Genomic DNA, 23,621 nt, shown 5'->3' on the forward strand with positions numbered 1-23,621 from the left:
AAATTAGCTGGGCGTGGTGGCGCATGCCTGTAGTCCCAGCTACTCGGGAGGCTGAGGCAGAAGGATCGCTTAAGCCCAGGAGTCTGAAGTTGTTGTGAGCTAGGCTGGCGCCATGGCACTCTAGCCTGGGCAACAAAGCGAGACACTGTCTCAAAAAAAAAAAAAGAAAAAAAAAGAAAGAGAGAAAGAAAAAAGAGAGAGAAAGAAAGAAAGAAAAAGAAAAAGAAAAGAAAAGAAAAGAAACGAAACGAAACAGCCACTACAAGAAAACGCGATGGGCAGAACCACGAAGGGCGGCCTGTAGATAAGGGTGCTGAGCAGAGATAAAGCCAGACAGAGAAACACAAAGACTCGAGAACAGCGCCGCCCTGTGGCCACACACACAAACGGCAGAGCCGCTCACGGGTGAGCTGTAGCGACAGACTTTCAAAGTTATGTTTTTGCTCATGAAAAATAGAGAATGTTTTTTCCTCCTATCAACATTTTAACACTGCCAAGTAGTCTGACCTTCATATTCTCTCATGATTAGGAAATTATATTAAGACTTCCAAGAAATTTACTCCTAAAATCAATTGCTCAACCTTTATTAGCTCAAAGGTCCCACCCTTTATTTGATGACTTGGGAAAGTTGAAAAAAAAGAAAAAAGTAGCAGCAGCTTCCGAGCCGTGATTCTGCCCATGTGTTTCAAAAATGGAAATTCAACTACTTGTGTTTATCACTATTAGTTCCAAAAAACCTTGTGAGCTATCAAATTGTGCATAAAAACAAAACTGCACTTATGAGAAAAGTGGGACTGAGCAGATGATTCGAAAGCTGTATAACTATAACCAGCGTAAAACCAGTGCTGGACGCCTGGAGAACACGCGCCGGCTCCAGGTGGGCAGGGAGCGGTCCTGGGGTGCAGGACACACACACAACAGAGGAGCGAAACGCTGGCTGGGCAGAGGACTGCTTCCTCACCTCAACACCACGTGCAGGCACTCCCTTCAGTTTTCTTAAAATGGAACTGCAAGTTTTTGCCTGGGCAACAACCAAGCCAACTAAGTAAGGCTCTTCCCTTTCCTGTGGAAGGTGACAACCCTACTCCTGTCCCAGCTCCTACCTAGAAAAACGTACCTGCACAGCAACACAATGGCCCCGGACACGGTAACTGTTCCCCTAGTGATCACACTCATTTGAGAAGAGCAGGACCCAGTTGTCTGAGAGATCGTTCGGAATACATCAGGTTAACAAAATTATTTTATGCAAGTATGTAACAAATTCTAACAACCCAACTGACTTGCCTTTCAGTGGACTGAAGAAGTTGAAAAATGACTCATTGGGTACTTGCTTAGTAATTGTCCTCACAGTGCCTCGACCCTTATGCTTTTGCTTTTTTTTGATGGTTTTGACTGTAACATTCTTTCCTTTCTTCCAGTCAATCGTACACCTGCAGGGACAAGACAGCTGTCATGAACGTCCACTCCACAAGAAAAATCAATCACACACGCAGACAGGAAGCAAACCACAGCTCTATGCTCAACCTGGAAAGTTTAATAAAACCAATCTGCAAACCAGGTACTACAAAGGCCTATGAAGTTCATCTGAAGGCTGACAAAAGAGAAATGGCTGGTCCTCTTTCAGCTGGGTGTGACCACTGCCTCAAGCTTCAGACTTCTGAAACAATGTCATTATTTTCCCAAGACTTCTCCTAAGGACTCTGAAATGTGTTTTCTGTGGCCCAGTCTGGTCAAGTCTGCACAATGCACAAGAACTCACCGCCTGCCGCCCCGTGCCCAGAGCACACTTGGGCGTCACCCAGTCACGTGCCTGAATTCTCAAGGCAACTAAGTAAGCGGGACAAGCTGGAGCAGGGAAACAAATAGATATTCACCGTGAATACTGGTGACCAGAGCAGACCACACCGGCCCCAGGGCTGAGCACAGCATGCTTTCTCAGTCACCTGGGACACAAGTAACACCTGACAGCACCTGGATGACATCTGCTTGAGAACATGCCTGGAAAAGCCAGGCCTTTTTCTCACACCACGGCCTGTCCCGGGAAAACGATACTTCTAAATTACTCCAGCTGTTCCTGTCCAGCAGGATTTTAATAAAGTCCTGAATTACCTATATGGGAGATTCGTAACAGTAAGTACTTAGAAGGGTAATTGTTTCAGTTCAAGAATAAAACAAGTTCCCAAACAGTCAAACCAACCATGAGGAATTAATTATAAACCAAATTCTCTCTGTGACCGACAGAGACTGAAATCGGTATGAGTCCAACAGCAGCACCATGCTGTTCCCCACCAATTTCCAAAGCAATCAATTGATCAACTCATTCAATTCAGCAAATATTTATTTGCTGAGGTTAAAGTTATCACTCTACTTTTAAGAACTTCAATTTATGGCATCTAGAGAACCTAATCCTCTCATTAAAATGAGGAATTGGGCCCCATCCCAAACCTGTGCATCTGTAACTACGAGACATGATTTCTAGCTTTGGCCGTCATAGCCGAGTTCTGCACTACCAAGTGTCCTTAAATTGAAAGACTACTTAATTTCAATCTTTATCTACCAGGTTTTTAAGCAAAAGTCAGGGCATTTTGCTTTATTCCTAATTTCTGTCTTACCCATCAAATTCTAAAATCATCGGCTTTTGCTTCAGAAAAAAGAAGTCAGAATGACATTTTCTTACCCATCGCAGTCCACGATTTCAGGACCTTCAAAGGAAAAGGGGTCAGTCTTATCTGGCTCTGACTTCATCTTGTACGTTTTTGTCAGGACTGAGTTGGTAAAGTAGTCGTTGGGTTCGAAGTGGAACTCTAATACAAAAGACTAAAACAGAAACTCAGAGTAAGCACCATTTAAAATCTGAAAATAACTAGCGACAGATCTTAGGGACCACCACACACACTCACCAGAAACCAGCTCCTCTCTCAGCCTGACACCACAGGCAGAAACCATTACTAAAGAGCCCAACAGGCACGACTACGTACCAAGAAAAACTACTCTACTGCCAAAAAGACCAGCATGAAGTTAAAAAACAAACGACAGACTGGGTGGTGGGGGGGACTGTGCGTTCTGTCCACGCCCCCCTGCGATGCCGCCTTCCTCATGGAGGCGAAGCTCTCCTGAGAAATCCCAGCGTCTCTCTGCTGCTCCCACCCTTTGCTGCCCAGAGGGAGGGAGAGGTGACGGTTGGGCAGGGGCACCAGCAGCCCAGGCCTCCCTCGCCTTTTCCTCAGCCTCACCCACGCCTTGCTGGCAGAACCAGGGACTGCATTCTGGGCCGTGCGGTGAGAAAAGGACAAACCTCCACAAGGACAAAAAGCTCACTTACAAAGCGCTCGGCAGATCTGAAAGAGGATGAACACAGCAGGAAGAAAGGATGTGTGCAAGGAGGTAGGCACAAACAAAATCAAACTGCCAAGAACAACAAAAAAGATATCCATACTCATGAGTAACACCAGTAACACAATAAATGGAAAAATAAAATGAGATGCCCTTCTCTGGGGCAAAATGTACAAAAAAATAGTCCGGCCAGTGTTTTAGGATACTGGCCATACTCATATACTGTAAATAGATTTATGAAGAATGATTTGGCAACATCAAAAAATTAATTTAAAAAAGCACATCCCATTAATAAAATAAAAAAGTATATCCCATCTCTGCCCATAGTGCTGTGTGATTTCAGGGGGTTACTCAGTATCTCTGTGCTCTAGTTTCTCACCTGTAGGTTGGAAATAACAGCACTCCGCCTCTCCAAGCTTTACTCTGAGGGTTAATCTACAGAAGCACGTAGAGCAGAGCCAGGTTTACAGGAAAGGCCTACTAAAGGTCAGCTATTCCCATATGTATTTAATGGTAAAACCACTAACTGAGGGGAAGATTAAAGAAACTAAAAAAATGTAAATAGCAAAAACAAAAAACAAACAAACAGAAAAAAACCATGTGTGTACCCATTCAAACAAACCACTTCCACAAAGGAGGAAGTGAAAAAAGAACTTTCCAAAGAAGGGGTGGAGGCGGAGAGGCCGCGAGGGCTGGGAAGTCAGAACCAGGGGGACGGTCCGGCTGGTGTCCAGATGGGACGATGGGACGATGGGAGGGCGGCAGGCGCCCCTGACCTCTGCAGGAGAAAGGAGGGCGGCGGCGGCAGCACAGCACAGAACGACGGGCAGGGAGAGGGATGTGAGCAAGGCAGGCAGGCAGCCGGGCGCCGACACCTCTCGCGGCCTGCAAGTGTGCAGACACCCAGCTGAAGAGGAAGCCGGTGGGAGAGGGCTGTACTTCAGGACCGCAGCGCAGACAGCCAAACGGATGGAAACGGGGGGCCTAACAAACGGCACCATCACACTCTGGTCCCTCATCACACCCTACTTTGGCATAGACAGAATTATTTATTTCTTCTTTTCTCTTACTATTCCCTTCTACTACCGTTTTCTCCAAACCGTATTTCTTCATATTTTTTTCTCCCCTCTTTGTTCAGTCAAGAGTAAACCAAACATAACTAGGTATGAATTAAAGAAACTGTTTAATAACCACCCAGCAGAAAAGTGGCTTAAAAGTAAGACTGCCTCACTCACACACGCACACACCACAGCCAAGTAAGCCACGAATACACCAAACCACCCAATTAAAGAAATAAAGACATGCAAAATTAGATCTTCCTTCTGCCCAGCAGAATAAACATGGTCGTTACTTTTGTCAATACTCATGCAGAGAAGGGTGTGAGCCCCCTCCCACACTCCCATGTGCCCAAAGCTGCCAAGTGGGAGTCTGGGTAAAGGGCAGATGGAGAGTCCCCGTGCAGCTGTTGCAACTCTGCTCTAAGTTTGAAATTATTTTAAAATACTAAGCAGAAAAAAAGATTATTTCAATTAAGGAAGTGTAAAAAAATACTGACGGATGGGAATATAAACTGAATGCCCTTCGGGCCTTCTAAAGCTTCATCTTCTTTGACCCGCTAATTACACCAAAAGAATCTAAACCAAGGAAATCATCAAAGATTGAAACACAGATTTGGGTTCAAGTATGCTGATCGTAATGCAATAATTTAAGCCTGAGCAACATGGCAAGACCTTGTCTCTACAACAATTAGCTGGGTGCGGTATCGTGAGCCTGTAGTCCCAGCTACTCAGAAGGCCAAGGTAGGAGGATCGCTTGAGGCCGGGAGTTTGAGGTTGCAGTGAGCTGTGACGATGCCACTGCAACATTTTAGAATGGGGAGGCAGTGGCATAAACAAAACACGTTAGAGCCAATGGCTGCAAGGACAGCTATCGCCCCAGCCAAGCACATGCACCATGTGTCCTGGTGGCGAGTGCTGGGGGGAAGCTGAGGCATGGGGGGCGGGAGACGGCAAACACAGCGGCCAGGCTTCGTTCTGAAGCTCGGTGACTTCATTTTTCTTTGTAACTCTAATCCCTTAGACATTTCATAATCATTTTAAAAAGGAAAAAGACTACTGGGAAATTCATTAAGCTGGTGAGAGTTATTTCTAGAAGGCGGAGATTTGGATAGTGTTCTTTACACTTGCCTCTATTTTCTGAAGAGTTCACTAATAAGCACATGTGACTTTTCTAATGGGAGAAGCAGGGAGAGAAGCAGGTGGCTGGACACAGCCCACCACAATCAGGGCTCCAATCTAGGAGACATGCAAGACGAGGAAAACCAGAAGACAGGCTGAGAAAGAAAGAAAGTGGACCCAGGAAACCATCAAAAAGGTGTCTAATAGGACCAAAGGAAGGAAAAAGGGGAAATGACCCAAAGGGGAAAAAAGTAAACTGAGTCTGGACGAACCACAGGTAAGAAAGAAATGTGAGGGGGAAAAACACAGAATCTTAAAAAATAGCCCATACACACACAACAGGGAAGAGAATTCACACCAATCCTAGCCAACCAGGCAGAACCACCCGAAGGCCTCTGGGGGCACCGCCTAAACACAACGAAGCAAGGACACCGGGAAGAAGGCGCCCAGACGAAGGGCCGGCCGTAACCCCGAGAGGGGTGCCCATCCCGAGCACAGCCCCCAGCCTGCCGGCAGGCATCCCTCCTGGCCCCCAGGGCCCACACCCTCACCTACGGAGGGACAGCTCAATGTGACCTCCCATAGTGGAGCACAGACAGGAAGAAGTGGAAGAGACAGATAGAGGTGTGTCCCACTGGCCCTCAGCCACTAACCTGGGACCCAGCCGAGATGAAGAGGGAGGAAGAGGTTGGTGACTGGTCCCAGATCCCAGATCCCTAGCCCTGCCCCCAAGACCCATAACCCACAGCCCCTCACACAGCCTTTGTCTCCAAGACCTGAAACTGAAAGCCACCAGTCAGTCAGTCATGTGTCCCTGGACATGCTGTTGCACTGGAATGGAACCTGTCAGCTACAGCCAGGTTAACAGGTTACGAACAGTGCTCTCCAGGAGGACCACGGTTAAGGTGTCGTCTCAAGATCAGTACGACACTGCTTCAGACGGAAGCGAGGGCTGGCCTAGCCCAAGCTTGTCTTACACACTGGCAGGCTGATTCACACACGAACACCGAGAGTGTAATGATGCACTACAGCAAGCATTTCGCAAAGGTACGTTTCAGGAGAAGTCAAACAGGAAAATATTTTCAGTCATATCTGGAATTATTTTTTAGAGTAAAACCCAGAAGGTCTCTTTCATCAGCATCTTGGATTTCTATGTAAGTGCTGCTCATATTTGTACACATACAGCCCAATCTTTTAAACTTTTTAAAATACATTAGATCCACATAACCTTGAGAGACACTCGGGAAAGTACGGTATCATCCTCACCCGACACAGGAAGCAAACTAGCAGGCTGAGGCCTGGCACGGCGGGCACCACCACAGCCTAGGAGTCACAACTTGTCTGACCTGGCACTGGCCACCACTCAGCTCCACGGCCTTGGGGCACCACGTGGTCTGCGTTACTTGTCAAATCACCCAGCTCAGACTCACAGCTGCAGTGCTGGGCCAGGCACGGGAAGGCAAAGTAACCCCAAGTCTAATTCCTGGGGAGCAGTCTTGCTCAGGACTGCCCAGCACGTAAGCAACTGGGGGTGGGTTTCCTGCCCGGCTCCAAGTCCCTCAGCCTGCTTAGGCTGGCCCCGTCTGACACCACCCAGAGCGCAAAGTCAGTACTCACCATAGGCTGTCCAGGGTCAGAAAACTTCACTTTAATATCCTGCAGGTGTTTCAAGATTGGTTCATCATATTCCTAATCAACAAGGGAAAAAAATTTCCAGTGGGCATTTATTTTTTTTTTTATTTTATTTTTTTTTTTTGAGACAGAGTCTCACTCTGTTGCCCAGGCTAGAGTGAGTGCCGTGGCGTCAGCCTAGCTCACAGCAACCTCAAACTCCTGAGCTCAAGCGATCCTCCTGTCTCAGCCTCCCGAGTAGCTGGGACTACAGGCATGAGCCACCATGCCCGGCTAATTTTTTCTATATATATTTTTAGCTGTCCATATAATTTCTTTCTATTTTTAGTAGAGGTGGGGTCTCGCTCTTGCTCAGGCTGGTCTCGAACTCCTGAGCTCAAACGATCCGCCCACCTCGGCCTCCCAGAGTGCTAGGATTACAGGCGTGAGCCACCACGCCCGGCCCTCCAGTGGGCTTTTAAAAAACAACACATCTCTCTCCTCAGATTCGGTTTCATACGCTCCCAGATGCTGGCTAATGAGCCCTTATTGGAATTGTCCTGTTCAAGTAATAGCTTCCAGGAAGCAACCCAGACTTGTTCACTGACGCCAGTCGTAGAGTGGCAGCACACAGGTGCCACTTTCCCTGGCTTGGAGCAATGGTGGCTGTCACTGCCAGCAAAGAGCAGCGCCTCTAACACCCACCTGCCTGGAATGCCAGGGCAAGGGCCCTCACTGCTTTCCTGCTACCGGGTGCCACTGCACACAGAGATCAGAAATGCTACCAACCGGGACTGTTGGTCCCGAGCATCTCTGAGGAGGCAGAAACAGGAGCCCGGAAATCAGAAGAGACGGCTAAGGCAGCAAGGCCTTGGTGGCCAATTTCCCTGCCCACAGCAATAAACAGTCATGTGTCGATTAACAACAGAGATACTTCCCCAGAACCTTATTGTTAGGCAATTCTGTCAGCATGCGAACATCAGAGTGCACTTACACAACCCAAACAGCACAGCCCACTACACATGTGGCTGTGTGGTGTAGTCTCCTGCTCCTGCAACTGTAAACCTGGACAGCGTGTGACTACACTGAATGCTGCAGGCAGCTGTAACGCAACGGTGAATATTCAGGCGTCTAAACATAACTAGGCCAGGCACAGGCATGGTGGCTCACGCCTGTAATCCCAGCACTTTAGGTGGCTGAGGTGGGAGGATCGCTTAAGACCAGCTTGGGCAATACAGTGAGACCCTATCTCTAAAAAAAAATTAGAAAATTTAGCCAGGTGTGGTGGTGCACACCTGTAGCCCCAGGTACTTGGGAGGCTGAGGCAGGAGGATCCCTTGAGCCCAAGAGTTTGAGGTTGCAGTGAGCTATGATGGGCACTCCAGCCTGGGCAACAGAGTAAGATTCTGTCTCTTAAAAACAAACAAACAAAACACACAAAAAAATTTAATTAAAAAGAATATCTAAACACAGAGAAGGTAAAGTAAAAATACAGTATTATAATCTTATGGAACCACCACTGTATGTGCAGTCTGTCACCGACCAAACACTGCGCGGCACGTGACTGTACCCAAAATCCAAGTAACAGTCACTTCTCCAAGAACGTTTGCAAAGCATGTCTGAGATGACTTGCAGGCACCACAGAGGAGTTTAAAATTCTTGTATGTGGCTGAATGACTTTACAAGTGATCATTCTTTAAACTCAAGAGGTTATCAATAGCTGTCATTTTAGAAAGTCCGAGTGAGAAAAGTTAGAAGAATAATTCTAAGAACTGGATCAGACACTAGCAACAGGTCTTCGTCTGTAACACGGGAGCCACTTCTTTATCCCTAAAGTCTGGAGACAAAATCTAGGGATTTCTTGAGGTTCCATCAAGTTTTGTTTTGTTTTTTAAAACCATTCTTTTCCCTTTTATTTTATTTTTTTTTTTTTTGAGACAGAGTCTCACTCTGTTGCCCCGGCTAGAGTGAGTGCCGTGGTGTCAGCCTAGCTCACAGCAACCTCAAACTCCTGAGCTCAAGGGATCCTCCTGTCTCAGCCTCCCGAGTAGCTGGGACTACAGGCATGCACCACCATGCCCGGCTAATTTTTTCTATATATATTTTTAGCTGTCCATATAATTTCTTTCTATTTTTAGTAGAGATGGGGTCTCGCTCTTGCTCAGGCTGGTCTCGAACTCCTGAGCTCAAACGATCCGCCCACCTCGGCCTCCCAGAGTGCTAGGGTTACAGGCGTGAGCCACCACGCCCGGCCTTCCCTTTTATTTTTAGTTGACATATAATAATTATTCATTTTTATAGGACAGAGTGATATTTTGGTACATGTATACAATGTCCTGGAACTTATCATTTGTGTCGTGAACATTCAAAATCCTCTCTAGTTTTTGGAAAATATACACTAAATTACTGTTAGCCGTATTCACCCAACAGTGCTACAGAACACTAGCGCTTATCCCTCCCATCTAGCTTTAGCTTTGTATCCGATAAACAACCAAGATTCTCCCTGCTTCTGTGAGCTCAGATCTTTTTTTTTTCCAGCTCCCACATTTTGAGTGAGAACATATAGTATTTATTTTTCTGTGCTTGGCTTTCCATTAAGTTTTTTTTTTTTTTTTGAGACAGAGTCTCACTCTGTTGCCCGGGCTAGAGTGAGTGCCGTGGCGTCAGCCTAGCTCACAGCAACCTCAAACTCCTGAGCTCAAGCGATCCTCCTGTCTCAGCCTCCCGAGTAGCTGGGACTACAGGCATGTGCCACCATGCCCGGCTAATTTTTTTTTCTATATATATTTTTAGCTGTCCATATAATTTCTTTCTATTTTTAGTAGAGGTGGGGTCTCGCTCTTGCTCAGGCTGGTCTCGAACTCCTGAGCTCAAACGATCCGCCCACCTCGGCCTCCCAGAGTGCTAGGATTACAGGCGTGAGCCACCGCGCCCGGCCTCCATTAAGTTTTAAAGAAGTAAGTTCCAATTTTAAATTCCCAATTTTTAATTCTTTTGACATTATAGAACAAAACAAAAACAGCAACAACAAAAAGATGCACCTAGCAAATCTCTAGACAAAAAATAATCCAAGCCAGGTGCGGTGGTACACACCTGCAGTCCCAGCTAGGAGGCTGAGGCAGAAGGATCAGTAGAGGCCACCAATTTGAGGTTGCAGTGAGCTATGATCAGATCACAGCACTCCAGCCTGGGCAACAGAGCAAGGCTCTGTAAAAAAAAAAAAGAAAAGAAAAAGAAAGAAAGAAAATGAAAAACAGGCCGGGCACAGTGGCTTACTCCTGTAATCCTGTCACTTTGGGAGGCCAAAGCAGGAGGATTACTTGAGGCCAGGAGTTTGAGACCAGCCTGAGCAAGAGCAAGACCCCATCTCTACAAAAAATAGAAAAATTAGCCAGGAATGGTGGCACGTACCTATAGTCTCAGCTACTTGGGAGGCTGAGGCAAGACGATTGCTTGAGCCCAGGAGTTTTGAGGTTGCTGTGAGCAGTGATGACACCGCTGCACTCAAGCCAGGGTGACAGAGTGAGACTATGTTCCACAAAAAAAAGAAAAACTGAACCCCTCCTCCTAAATAAAACAAAAAACCCGAAAGACCATTTTGAAAGAAAGCCAAACCAGCAAGTCTTCAGTGCCAGACCAGAAAGCACAGGGCTCTAACACTGCACCAGAACTGGCTTGGCACATGTGCCCAGTTCTGGATTGCCAAGATGAGTATTTTCACGAGCCTGTCTTCCAGAGCTGGCACTGGGAACTTCAAACTCATCCCACTCAAGTAGCAGCACCCACCGATACTTTCCTAAACTTCATGATATAACCATTATGTTCTTAATTTCCTAAGCTGGCCACATACCTTGGTGGGCTGGGAACTTTCTATGGCCCAGAGCATAAGGTAACACCCCACATTAGCAGACACACAGAACTAAAACTAAGGACCTAAAGGCACAACACCAGAAGCATCATCTCAGGGACTTAGAACATAAAGCTGCTTTCTCAAATTTCCAAAACTCTACTTTGCAGGAATATATTTTTTTTTTTTTTTTTTTTTTGAGACAGAGTCTCACTCTGTTGCCCAGGCTAGAGTGAGTGCCGTGGCATCAGCCTAGCTCACAGCAACCTCAGACTCCTGAGCTCAAGCGATCCTCCTGTCTCAGCCTCCCGAGTAGCTGGGACTACAGGCATGCATCACCATGCCCGGCTAATTTTTTCTATATATATTTTTAGCTGTCCATATAATTTCTTTCTATTTTTAGTAGAGATGGGGTCTCGCTCTTGCTCAGGCTGGTCTCGAACTCCTGAGCTCAAACGATCCGCCCACCTCGGCCTCCCAGAGTGCTAGGATTACAGGCGTGAGCCACCACGCCCGGCCTGCAGGAATATATTTTGACTATCCTTGATTATAGAACAAAAGGATCTAGAGTCAATTCTGTCTTTGGGATTTAATATTTGATCAAAATGAGCTAGGTGGTGTACCCCTGTAGTTCCAGCCACCTGGAAGGCTGAGGCAGGAAGATCCTAGGAGGCCAGGAGTTCGAGGCTGCAGTGAGCTATGATCGTACCTATGAACAGCCAGCCACTGCACTGCACTCCAGCCTGGGCAAAATAGGGAGACCACAGTTCTTGAAAAAAAAAAGGGGGGGAAGGCTAGGGGGTTCCTAAGAGTAAGAGTAGACTGGCAGGCATGGTGGCTCCCATCACTTTCGGAGGCTGAGGCACGAGGATCGCTTGAGCTTATGAGTGCTAGATCAGCCCAAGCAAAAGACAGACCTCGTCTCGACTAAAATTACAAAAATTAGCCAGGCGTGGTAGCACGCACTTGTAGGCCCAGCTACTCTGGAGGCTGAGGCAGGAGGATCATTTGAGCCTAGCAGTTTGAGGTTGCTGTGAGCTATGATCACACCACTGTACTATGTAGCCTGGTTGACAGAGGAAGACACTTTCTCAAAAAAACAAACAAAACAAAACCAAAGAAAACAAAACCAAGTAACAGTAGACGTCAAAAGTAGGCATTTAAAATTTTTTTTACCAAAATGAAACCTGCTACCATTACCTACTATCAAGTTATAAACTATACAAATAACATTTGATGTCTGCAAATTCAACAAGTACTCTATGAATCCCAACATAATTTTTTACAGCTTTTAAAACAAAAAGCAGCAAGACACCTCCTGACTTAAACACTGAAGCACTGGCAGCAACACAGAGGTGCTGGGGAGGTGAGAGGCATCCTGTTAAAACGCAGCTAGCTGCGCCACTGCTCTCAAACCCAGAGCAATGCTGCACACGAACAGCCACGCCGATGCCTCCATTGCTCAATAGCCGGCCAGTTGCAGATAAAGAGCAACACCAAGAGCCAGCCACCCAATCAAGTCACCTCACTGTGACACCAAAAACCCCACACCACAACCTTGCTGACCCTCCAAGGGTGCCCTACCAGCAGCGTGAGCACCACCTGGGGGCATGTTAGAAATGCAGACCCTCAGCCCCAGCCCAGGCCCCCCCGCACTCAGAAATGTGCCTTTCTGCAGCCCCTCCCCAAGTCAGGGCCAGTCTCCCCACCTGCTCCCTGCTATGGTGGCTTCTCAACCCTCAGGGCACGAAAGAGTCACCTGAGGGCCTTCTAAAGTCCTCAGCACTCTCCCTGGCGGAAGAGGGCACTGATGTGGCTATTTACAGTAAGTTGCCCAGGTGATTCTAATATAGAAAGGATGCAAATGAGACTCCGGTAGATATTATTCAATTTTTCCAATGAAGTTCTGGCTCATGGCATTCTTTTAAAAGTGTGGTCCAGTCTTCTTAAATTCCACCACTCCATATGAAAAGGAAGCTCAGATCAGGAAAACCGAGCCTGCCTATTCTATTCTCGATGATATTTTAGAAGAATAAGAAATGCATCGTTCTTTCCCTCGTAAGTTTCAGCTTAGGAAAGAAGATAAGCACTAAACAAGCGAGGCCGCAGAGGCAGCAATGGGAAATTTCTGAAAACCATTAAAAACGTACTTGTAAAACCCTGTGCTAATTCCAGTGCAGCTGTCTGCAAGGGACAACGGCTCTGATGCTCTGTGACACAGGCAGCCCTGTGCAGACACAGGCACAGCTGTCCCTACCAAGTCTGAATGCAAACGTGGCCGACTGCGGGGATTCTGGAGTAACGAAAACCCAGACAGCAAGTCAGTCAATACGCTTTAAGGCAGGACTTGTTTCTATATTCTAGAAACTTCTACTATAACTCATTTCAGGGAAAATCAAATATGTTACCTTTTAATTGGTTCATCATTTCATTACAGGAAGGATGACAGGGCAAGACAGAAAACTCAGAAAGGTTGGCTATTTCTTCTTTTTTTAAAACTCTCCATTTTGCAGATGAACCTTTGTTTTTAATAGAGACTTTTTTTAAGGGAAACGATTAGAAAATATTGTTATATACATCTGCACAACTAGCGAGGTTGCACAACTAGCAGGCCCATTTCAAAAATATGCTGAGAAGTATTAAGTGTGTACATGTGTGTCCACACACACACACACACACACACAGAGCACATCCCTTTTCAAAACGAATTCTTCTACTTTTGTCTATTGTCCTTATCCTTTCTTGTTCATGCCCACCACAGTGGGATGGAGCTGGGGTCCTGACTCTATTTGTCACCTTTACAGGAGACAAAATGACCTGATGCACAAGTTTTGGCTCAGGGTGGGGGCTGCCCGCCTTCCCCGCCCCGGCCCCAGGCCTGCAAAAGACAGCGGGAAGCCTCGCAGTGAATAAACCTCCCTGTGCGGATCAGGACGGCTCGCCTGAGTTCCTGGTCACAGAAAGTGCCCTCCCACCCACTGTGAACAACCTCCGGTACCCAAATAAGCAGTGCTTAGGCAAGACCACAGGTGAGCAATTTTAGAAGATCGCCATAAAATCTCTCTACCAGCACAAACCTGCTCACCTGGACTAACTCACTCAGCATATCTACATTTCTAAAGATGGTGAACCAGAACTCTGGGATTCCTTTGGGGTTTGGCTCTTCAGCAGTTGCCATTTCTTTTTCTGCTATGACAACTTTATTTTTCACATCTCCCTAAAAAAGAAAAAAAGAAAAAAAAAAAAGATGTAAAATAGAACACTTCTCACAAAAAAAATTTACAAATAACTCAATGGGTTAATACAGAATTTCAGAATTCCGTACAAATTTCTACCAAAAATCCTTCTTTCAGCGTCGGCATCTCTAAAACTACTGTGCATGGGACACTTTCCAAATGTTTCTAACCAAGGCATTATATCCATATGTAATTCCATGATGTAATTTCTTATCAAGGGGGTAAAAAGCAGAAGAGACGCCAAAGTGCCACCAGCTTTGGGAAGGAACATCCGTGCTGGCTCTGTGGGGCGCTCGCTCGCCGTGGGACAATCACCCACCACGAAATGCAGCTCGGAAGACTGTGGGCATCAACCTGGAGGAGATGCAACACCAATGCGTACAGCATCCATTACTGTTAGCGTGAAGAAAATCCAGTTCAAGGGTAAACAGCTCACTTAAACTAAGAACCCTGACCTCTGGTTAAAATGTATGTGTGGGGGAGAGTAAGCTGAAATAAAAGATGTTTGCTGCAGCAGTATCTTCGGCAGTAGGAAACTGCTCAGTAACTGGTACATCTAGCTATACAGAGGCGGCTGTAACTGTCAGCTTGTTGGCACCACACACACACCAGGGTGGTGACCAGAAAGGCCACATGGCAACATGGAGGCCACGCTGGCCCCAGGAAAAATGGAGACCAAGGGAGGTTAAACACAACACTGGATGGAACCACATGAAATTCCGAATGCTTTGTCAGATGGGGCTGCTATGATGAAATGATCTTGTGGGCTTTTTAAATTACCAAAGGCAAATTCTTTTGAGCTGTAAGAAACTGATTCACAACTACATTAATCCACAGCCACGGCTTCAACGAGGCCAGGCTCCACGTATTGTTAAAAAATCAAAACCATATATGATTACAAAAATTAACATATACTTCAAAAAAATCCCTAAAAGTTAATGCTATGGGCTAAAAGCTGCTTATCTCCCAAACATAAAATCAGGCGACAAAGTCAACCTGAGGTGTGCTGGATTTTCCATGGCAGAATGAGACCTGTCACCAGAAAAAGGCTGTGAGCAGGTGACAGAAAGTGCCATAGTACAACGACCTGTAACTGGTCAACCCAGGGCCACACTTTGACTCAGTATCTCTCAAGAAGACCACTGAGCAAGATGACATCAACGTTTCCAAGACACCCTCCTCACCACGACTCTCCCAACCTCCCAGGGACTGAGAACAAGGTGTGTATCTCCCCCTGTTGGCCTGTTTTCTCTTAAGACTTTTACTGACACTTTAATCTTTGCTGGTCTGCTCCCTTATGTCAATGCGCTACTGTACACAGGTCATCAAGGAGGGCTGTGTCACCACCAACTGACAGTACTGTCAGACGCCAGATGTGTACCATAAAGGAATCGAAACACCCCAAAACTCAATGATGAAGGACCGCCTACTGTCAGAAGCACTCACTATCAATGATTAAAAATCATCAAAAAATGTTTCTTATTTCTAACAGTATTAAAATAGAACATAAGTTATGCTCATTTAAAAAAACTTACGGGGGTGGGGCCATGGTGGGAAAAAAATAAAATAAAAAATAAAAATAAAAAAAACTTACAGCCAATTTATCCTCCTCTTCGTTTTCACTGTGCCATTCGGATTCTGCATCTGTTGGCTCCACATCGCCAGTGATGAATTCTCTTCTCTACACAGTAACGAGACTCATTAGAATCGTCAGAGTATCTGGAAACTCAAGAGCTAAGATGAGCTTATAAAAACGTCTATGAAAAAACTTTGAAAACTGGACAATTTTATAACTGAATTAAGATCCTCAGTATTAGGGCTTAAAGAAAAACATTAAATGATTCACTGGGTAAATGTGAATGTTTCGCCTAAAGAAATATTTAAAATATAGTTGATTCTCGATGGTTCAACTTAAGAGTTTCAACTTTATTTTTTTTTTTTTTTTTTTTTTTTTTTGAGACAGAGTCTCACTCTGTTGCCCAGGCTAGAGTGAGTGCCGTGGCGTCAGCCTAGCTCACAGCAACCTCAAACTCCTGAGCTCAAGGGATCCTCCTGTCTCAGCCTCCCGAGTAGCTGGGACTACAAGCATGCGCCACCATGCCCGGCTAATTTTTTCTATATATATTTTTAGCTGTCCATATAATTTCTTTCTATTTTTAGTAGAGGTGGGGTCTCGCTCTTGCTCAGGCTGGTCTCGAACTCCTGAGCTCAAACGATCCGCCCACCTCGGCCTCCCAGAGTGCTAGGATTACAGGCGTGAGCCACCGCGCCCGGCCAAGAGTTTCAACTTTATGATGGTGCAAAAGCCACAGGCATTCAACAGAAACCACCACACACCAGTTCTGTTTTTCACTTTCAGTACAGTAGTCAATAAATTACAGGAGATACTCAACGCTTTATTATAAAACAGGCATTGTGTTAGGTGATTTTGCCCAACTGTAGGCTACTGAAGTGTTCTGAACACGTCTAAGACGGGGTAGGCTGAGATCTCATGTTCGGTAGGCCAGCTGTCCTAAGTGCGTTTTGACTCGGGACATCTGCACCTTACAGCAAGTTCACTGGAACGTACGTAACACCCTGGTAAGTCAGTGAGCATCTGCGCATCCAATGTATTCCCAGGGCGCCCACCTTGTCAAAGAGAGGCTGGTACAACGCCGCATACTTTCTCTCCAAGTCATGCACTTCTTCATAGAACTTGGCTTCTATGTGTGCACACCTCACCTGAAGCTGTTTCAATGCATTAATTCTTCTTTTTACTGCTTTAGGTAAACTAAAAGAAAGATAGGAAATAAAACACCTTTATGTCTGCAAAATAAGGCAGCATGCTTTTTAATTTTATTAGCATAAATTTAGATCAACACAGAATTAACACCCTTAGTACGAAAAAGAGCTCCTAAAAATCATTAAAGATAATTCACATAAGAAAACACACAAATTGTCAAACATGAAGAAAGGTCCACTCTCATAAAGTATCCAAAAGAATGCAAATTTAGAATAACTCTTTTCTTTACAAAGCTGGCGATTAAAAACTAAAACAAAACACTTGGGTTTTATGAGCCTGAGGGTAAAGCCTCTGATTGACTCATCTTTCCTAAGGGCAGATGGAAACACTGGAAATGGTCTCTGGATCCAGTAATTCTCCTTCTAGGAATTTATCCTGGCCAGGTGTGGTAGCTCACTCCTGTGATCCTAGCACCCTGGGAGGCCGAGGTGAGAGGATCGCTTGAGCCCAGGAGTTTGAGGTTGCAATGAGCGAGGATGACACCACTGCACTCTACCCAGAGCAACACAGCAAGACTGTTGTGTCCAAAAAGAAAAAGAAAATTTATCCTAAGGAAATAACCAACTATTTATACTGGAATGTCCACTGACGGATCATTTATAAAAGCAAAAAACTGGAAACAATGGCAAGTTGAACAGTATTCAAACATGGCCTATTCGTAATCATGCTAGAGTCAGATCAACTATGAGCTTCTTTGCCTTTTAATTATTCTATATTTTAAACAAAGTTTAGTTTTTATGCATTACTTTTTTTTTTATTTATTTTTTTGGCTGGTCAAGTGGAGCAGTGGGAGTGGAGAAGGAACAAAGGAATCTGTAACTGGTTGTGATTAATTAGTTGTAAACACCACTGAGCTCAGACCTACCTATGCATTGCTTTTATAAATCAGAAAAAAAGCTGTTTTTAAGCTATCAAAACTATTTGTTTAAAATAAAGCCCTCAGTCCCAATCATGCAGAACAAAGAGCAGATTCCTGGTCTCCTCACGGACGCAATGAGCCCCCTGGGCAGACTGAATGAACTGAGTCCCAAAGTGCGAGGCCAGCACTGTGCTAAGCACTTTCACTTATCCTCCAACAATACGCAGCACAGAGTTCAGGCAGCTCACACACATACCACTGTTTGGAAAGTACTGGAACAACCGCCTTAAATCACAAAGGACCACCGTCTTGGGTTAATCAGCTTCACAGCTACCTCAACCTAAGGGTCCCTAAGCAAGGACTCTCAACTGCAGTCTAACATTCTAGAACTCCTGCTAGTAGAAGAGAGCAAGGGAAAAGCAGAGAAAGAATTTCATGATAGACACAGGTTGACATTTGTACCTCTTTTCTGCATTAATTATACAATTTTAGTTTTTCAATGACAAAGGATGCCAAACAAACTGGACCCTTGTGTCCCTCTAGCTGTCCTCTGTCATTCATGCCAAGCACCCCCCCATTCACCCCCAGCACTTCTGTAATATGGCCAATGTGGAACCAATTCTAGTCCCACAAAGACCCGTTCCCATTCCCGCAGTTCCTCTCTGTGAATGCCACCCCACTCGCCCAGTTTCTAAAGCCAGAAAACTAGAAGCCGTTACTCATTCTCAACTCCTGCCACTCCCACTCAGCACCACTCCATTCCATGGGTTTAATCTGCAAAGAAATGTATCAAAAAACCTTAACCCCTAAGTAATTTCCAGAGAACCCTCTAAATAGGCACAGCAAACCCCATCACAGCAGCCCTGGGGGACACCAACAAGCCCAGTGTGGGGAAGGCGTGCAGAGCATAGGACCTCCCATGAGACCACGGCCTGACGTGACTGCAGACAGGAGCGCAGTGTCGGCCCATCCCTTCCGGGAGGCAGGCAGGCAGGCCCTGAGAAGAGCCGTGCCAGGATCCCAGGATAGGCACCCTTATTATCTTCACCTCGCAATACACACATCTAAGACACAGGCCTCTTGCGAAAAAGCAAAGGTGTTGGTGTTGCAGGCTTGGTCTTGAGCCAAGGAGGAGGGTTTTCTCAGCTGGCTTAGGAGGCCCCAGTTGCCCTGGCCAACTCCTCCTTGCCCTGGCCAGCTCAGATGATCTATGAGGTCCTCTAAACCTCCACAGGATGGCACTGCGCACCCCATCAGACAACTCCACGTGCTGCGTCATTCCCTCCACCAGACAGACTCCGAACCCGGGCACAGGGCAGGGTGGCTCGTCTCTGACCCCAGTGCCTGGCTCTCAGGAGGCAACGTCTGTGGAATGAAAAACATACTTATTCCTACTCTGAGGAACTGCAAAATGGGTTTTCCTTTGTTCTCCTTTTGTTTCTTCTAGTTGCACCAGGACTTATTCGCAGCACACTTACGTTTCAATGTAGCTCGAAGGCGTGTGAGAGACATTGTCAAGTCGCTCCTGTAAAGCTGCCAAAACTTGAGGATTCTGCATCACCTGATCTGTAAGCTTTTCTATGAAGAGTTAAAAACAAGACCAAATATCAAAATATGCCCAGCACACAACAGCCAAGAGTCAAAAATTATCAAGATACATCTCCATAGCTTTGCTTAACTACCTTTACTTCTAAATACACATACCAAGTGACTTCTAACTGCTACGCTGAGGTGGTCTGTCTCTAGTTACCTCACCTCTCCCCCCAAGTCCCACAGTGGTATCCAGAGTCAAGGACAGGGATGAGATCAGCTCCTCGAAGTAAGACAGCGTCCACTGGTGCCCTCACTCACCACGGCACCACGGACCACAGGGTCCAGGAGAGCCGCCTCTCCCTCGCTCCCAGAGGGCACCGGGCTTTCCAGTCCGCCTCGCGTGTCCTGCTTGCCTCCGGCTCCCTTCCGCCCAAACCCACCCTCCGGGGAGCACTGCTGGCCCTGCTGAGCCTGCTGACCGTGCTGCTCCCTTTCCCACTGACCCACAGTCGCACTGAATTTGCAATCCGGAGCTGTCTGGATTTAGAAGCCCATTTCCCAATAAACAAATGAGACAAGTGACTGTCCTTTCACTTAGCTGTGACTATAGAGTGGCTCAACCCTTCATCATTTCCCTCTTAATGACACAATGCCTTCGCATCCTTCCCTTATTCAAAGGCAGCACATACTTGAGCGTTCTCCCACGATGTGGGCAAGCCAAACACACCAAGTAGGTGTTCAATTTTAACATTTAGAACTGTAAACACACCCACCAACACAAAACACTGTGTATGTGTATTTAATGTATATGCGTGTAGTATGTAAACACACAGTACAGGTGAGCGCATGTGTGTATAAATTTACATCTCCTCTCACTCTGTCCACTGATACAGAGGCGTACAATCATACCTAGCATCTATATTTTGGTTTCTAGGAATATTTCCCCACTAAAAGGAACAAGGTCCTTTGGAAAAATGGTGGATGCCAGGGCTTGGGTAAGGAAAGCTCAAGGTAAAATGGAACACCACGTTGCGCTACAAAGCTACAAGTACTCAGAAACCAACAAGGACCTGCCAAAAGGACTTAGAAGCCTGCCTGAAGGGACTCCCAATGGCCAAATGGGACAATCTGCACACCAAAATGAAAAATGATGGCAACTGATAACACAGTGACCAAAGCAATAATCCACAAGTCTGTAGTGACACTGAAGTAAGGGGAACAAAAGTTCTTCTTTAATACGTGGTGTACACCAGGATTGGCAGAATTAGAAAAACACCGTTTGCAGCCACCAACGTGGTTAGCTGAGGCGGCAAGGACCATCCACGGGTGCTGAGGGTACCGTGGGAAACGCTGAAGGGGAGGACAGCCACACGTGCCCCACAGACTGCTCCCGAGGCGAGAAGTCTGGCAGATACCATCTCAACCAAATCCTCCGTCTCGGCGCCCCAGGCAGGGACCCACCTGACCCAGTGTTTCTTCTGACACAACGCCCACTGAACCGGGTCACCTGTGTGCCATTCTTGCCAGAATGTCACCCTGAATCTCATGAGGAGGAGACAAGCAGGCAAATCCAGATTGTGGGCACTCTGCGAGACAACTGTGGCCCAGAGTGCTCTGATGTGCCAATGTAATGAAAGATAAAAGCTGGGTAAATGACTGACAAACAGTGGAAATACTATTAACTTTAATGCATGAACCTCTCCTAGGTCCCAGATTTAGGTGTCAGGTAGAAAAAAACTGCTGAGAAAACCAGGGAAATATGAACATGATTGTATGTTAGATATTAGTATTATATCAATGTTAAGTTTCTTGGTGGTGGTAATGGCACTGTGGTTAACAATTCATTCTAGTTTTTAGGAAACTTACACTAAATTCTTTTAAGAAAGAAGAAAATATCCACAACTTGCTTTCAAACAGTTTGGAAGGGGGAGGAGTATGTATATATAGATTTTTTTTAATGGAAGAAAGATATCACATCTGTGAATTTATAGACAATATGATGTTTCTGGGATTTGCTGCAAAACCACCAGGGGGGCTGGTCTGATGGTAGTGGGTTATCAGAACTTATTAACATTAGTGTCACTAAAGTTGGTGTACAACCTCTCACTGCTAAATTTGGCTTAAAAAAAAAAAAAATCACCAGGTGAAGGAAAGTTAAGGGTACAGACAATGGCACATGCCTGTAGTCCCAGCTACTTGGGAGGCTCAGGCAGGAGGATCGCTTGAGCCCAGGAGTTTGAGACCAACGTGGGCAACACAGTAAAACCCTGTCTCACTATATAAAATAAAACAAGAAAAAAGACTGGTCATTTACTAATTAAGACTAAAGCTAGGTAACAGTAGGTACACTGTACCATTCTCTTTACTTATGTAGAGTCTGAACTTAATATAATAAAAAAATTTTAAATGAGGTACTGATACTCATTTTAATTACTCTAGCTTTCCTAAAAAATCAGTGTAGTAATCCTTTACTTAATTTTTCTTGTGCAGTGAACTGACCTGTATTACTTGTATTTTTAGCAGCTTCCACGGCATCTGAAGGAACCCCATCTGAAAAACTGAAACAGTATGTTTAAAAAGTGTCACTGTAAAGAAAGTTCTAAAGACAAACAGGACAAATGGGCATTGTCTTATTTCTACATAGCAAGAGGTGTCTCTCCAATGACTTCGGATTTGGGCGGAAGAGAACTACTGCCATGCACGTGGGCTAAGAGACGCTTTACTCTGTTATTAAAAAACACTCTACCACTTAACACCCCCTTGTTTCACATGCCACCCTACACAGTTCTGATTTCCAAGTCTAGTCAAAGCTCCTTAGATAGCTTTCATTTCTACAGCTTATTTCCTCAAAACATCTGCTTTTAGCCCTCCAACCAAACCAAACAAACCAACCGCAGCTGCTCATGTGATCAAAGCCCAGCAGTCTTACCAAGTTCAGACAGTGCTCAAAGGGGCTCTGGAAAGCTAACCATGCAACATCTCTAAAAACAATGGAGCTCCATGAAAATAGGTCTAACGGTTTTCAAAGATGCCTGGACACACCTCCCTCCTCAAAAATACACACAACCAAAAGTGACCCCCAAACAATCCACGAAACACAATCTTTCACTTGACCCTGGAGGTTATAGAATGTTAGGATGGTGTGAACTCGATTACACCACTTCATCCCAGGGTGTTAAAGCCTGCTTTCTAGAAAAGGTTTCTAAGCATCAACATGAGACACTGTTCATGTCTGAAGCTCAAACACACACGCCCCCTGCGCGCCATCAGCCAGAGCCTGAATGCATCCTGGTCTGATGGTGCTACCGGGACACTGTATTTTAAACTTTAATAAACAAAAGTCCGTTTTGGCTTACCTGTTATCTGCCATCTGCAAGTTTTTATCCCCTACAAATTAAAAAGAGTTGTAATAATTATGTTCACAAACAAAAACATTTGTTCAAACGTAATCTTTAACAATGACTGTCTATGGGTACAGACCTATCAGAAGGGACAGGAGGGAACTTTCTGGAGTGATAAAAATGTTTTGGGTCTTGACCAAGGTCACCTGGGTGTATATATTTGTCAAAACTCATTAAATTATACACTCAAGATCTGTGCATTTCATTACTTTCAGATTTTACTCATAAAAATCACTCTCATTGGCACTAAAATGACCAGACTTCAAAATAAGATCAATTCCAATTTGCCTCATCTCTATAATAAAATCAGCAACAGGAACACATATTAACGCTAGCCAAATTATTTTAGAGTAATTCCAAGCATTTACTAGTGATTACACTGTCTTTCAAACTAATTCACAAGATGATTTTTAAAATTCTGTATCTTCTATTACTTCTACAATGAACATGTACTGCTTGTGTGAAAACATGGTATTAAGTATAATATGATTCTACTTTTATAAGGCACATATTAAAAATGATTATCCCTAGATGGCAGAACTAGATGACTTTGTACCTATGAATATTAAGGATGGGTTCTATGGGGTCTTCTTCCTAAATAAAAAAACTTGATATTAATAAAGTAAATAAAACTTCAAAACCCAATCCAAATGTGTTCATAGTAACATCTAAACACATAGCTTAAAATGGTCCTTAAATGTAAAATAAAACTGCAGTGCAGTTATAAAGTTCCCTCAACTACCAGACGTATTTATATACATCTGAGAGCCTCTGTGAAGGGTTGTTCCCGCTGGAAACTGGTTAACGTTCCATTCTTAGCTATTTGAGCAATGTCCAAACCA

The 23,621-nt window shown here is 45.2% G+C and overlaps 1 protein-coding gene and 1 non-coding gene across 7 annotated transcripts in view; both read right to left on the minus strand.

Moving 5' to 3' along the window:
* Positions 1-23,621, minus strand: part of NAP1L4 (nucleosome assembly protein 1 like 4) — a 47,112-nt gene that overhangs the window by 12,937 nt on the left and 10,554 nt on the right. For all 6 annotated transcript variants that reach the window (XM_069471831.1, XM_069471826.1, XM_069471829.1 and 3 more), the window contains exons 2-10: positions 22,735-22,765; positions 21,878-21,936; positions 19,324-19,423; positions 16,833-16,974; positions 15,799-15,885; positions 14,054-14,185; positions 7,128-7,199; positions 2,678-2,817; positions 1,285-1,430 (exon numbers count right to left, since the gene is read on the minus strand). In XM_069471831.1, coding sequence (XP_069327932.1) covers positions 1,285-1,430; positions 2,678-2,817; positions 7,128-7,199; positions 14,054-14,185; positions 15,799-15,885; positions 16,833-16,974; positions 19,324-19,423; positions 21,878-21,936; positions 22,735-22,748 — 892 coding nt within the window. In that variant the 5' untranslated portion in view covers positions 22,749-22,765. The remainder of the gene's footprint in view (positions 1-1,284; positions 1,431-2,677; positions 2,818-7,127; positions 7,200-14,053; positions 14,186-15,798; positions 15,886-16,832; positions 16,975-19,323; positions 19,424-21,877; positions 21,937-22,734; positions 22,766-23,621) is intronic.
* Positions 6,272-6,394, minus strand: LOC138385615 (small nucleolar RNA SNORA54). Its single transcript, XR_011233835.1, has one exon. It is a non-coding gene; the product is annotated as a small nucleolar RNA SNORA54 (small nucleolar RNA).

Source organism: Eulemur rufifrons, chromosome 6 (assembly GCF_041146395.1).
Source record: "Eulemur rufifrons isolate Redbay chromosome 6, OSU_ERuf_1, whole genome shotgun sequence".
In the NCBI taxonomy this organism is placed as follows: Eukaryota; Metazoa; Chordata; class Mammalia; order Primates; family Lemuridae; genus Eulemur; species Eulemur rufifrons.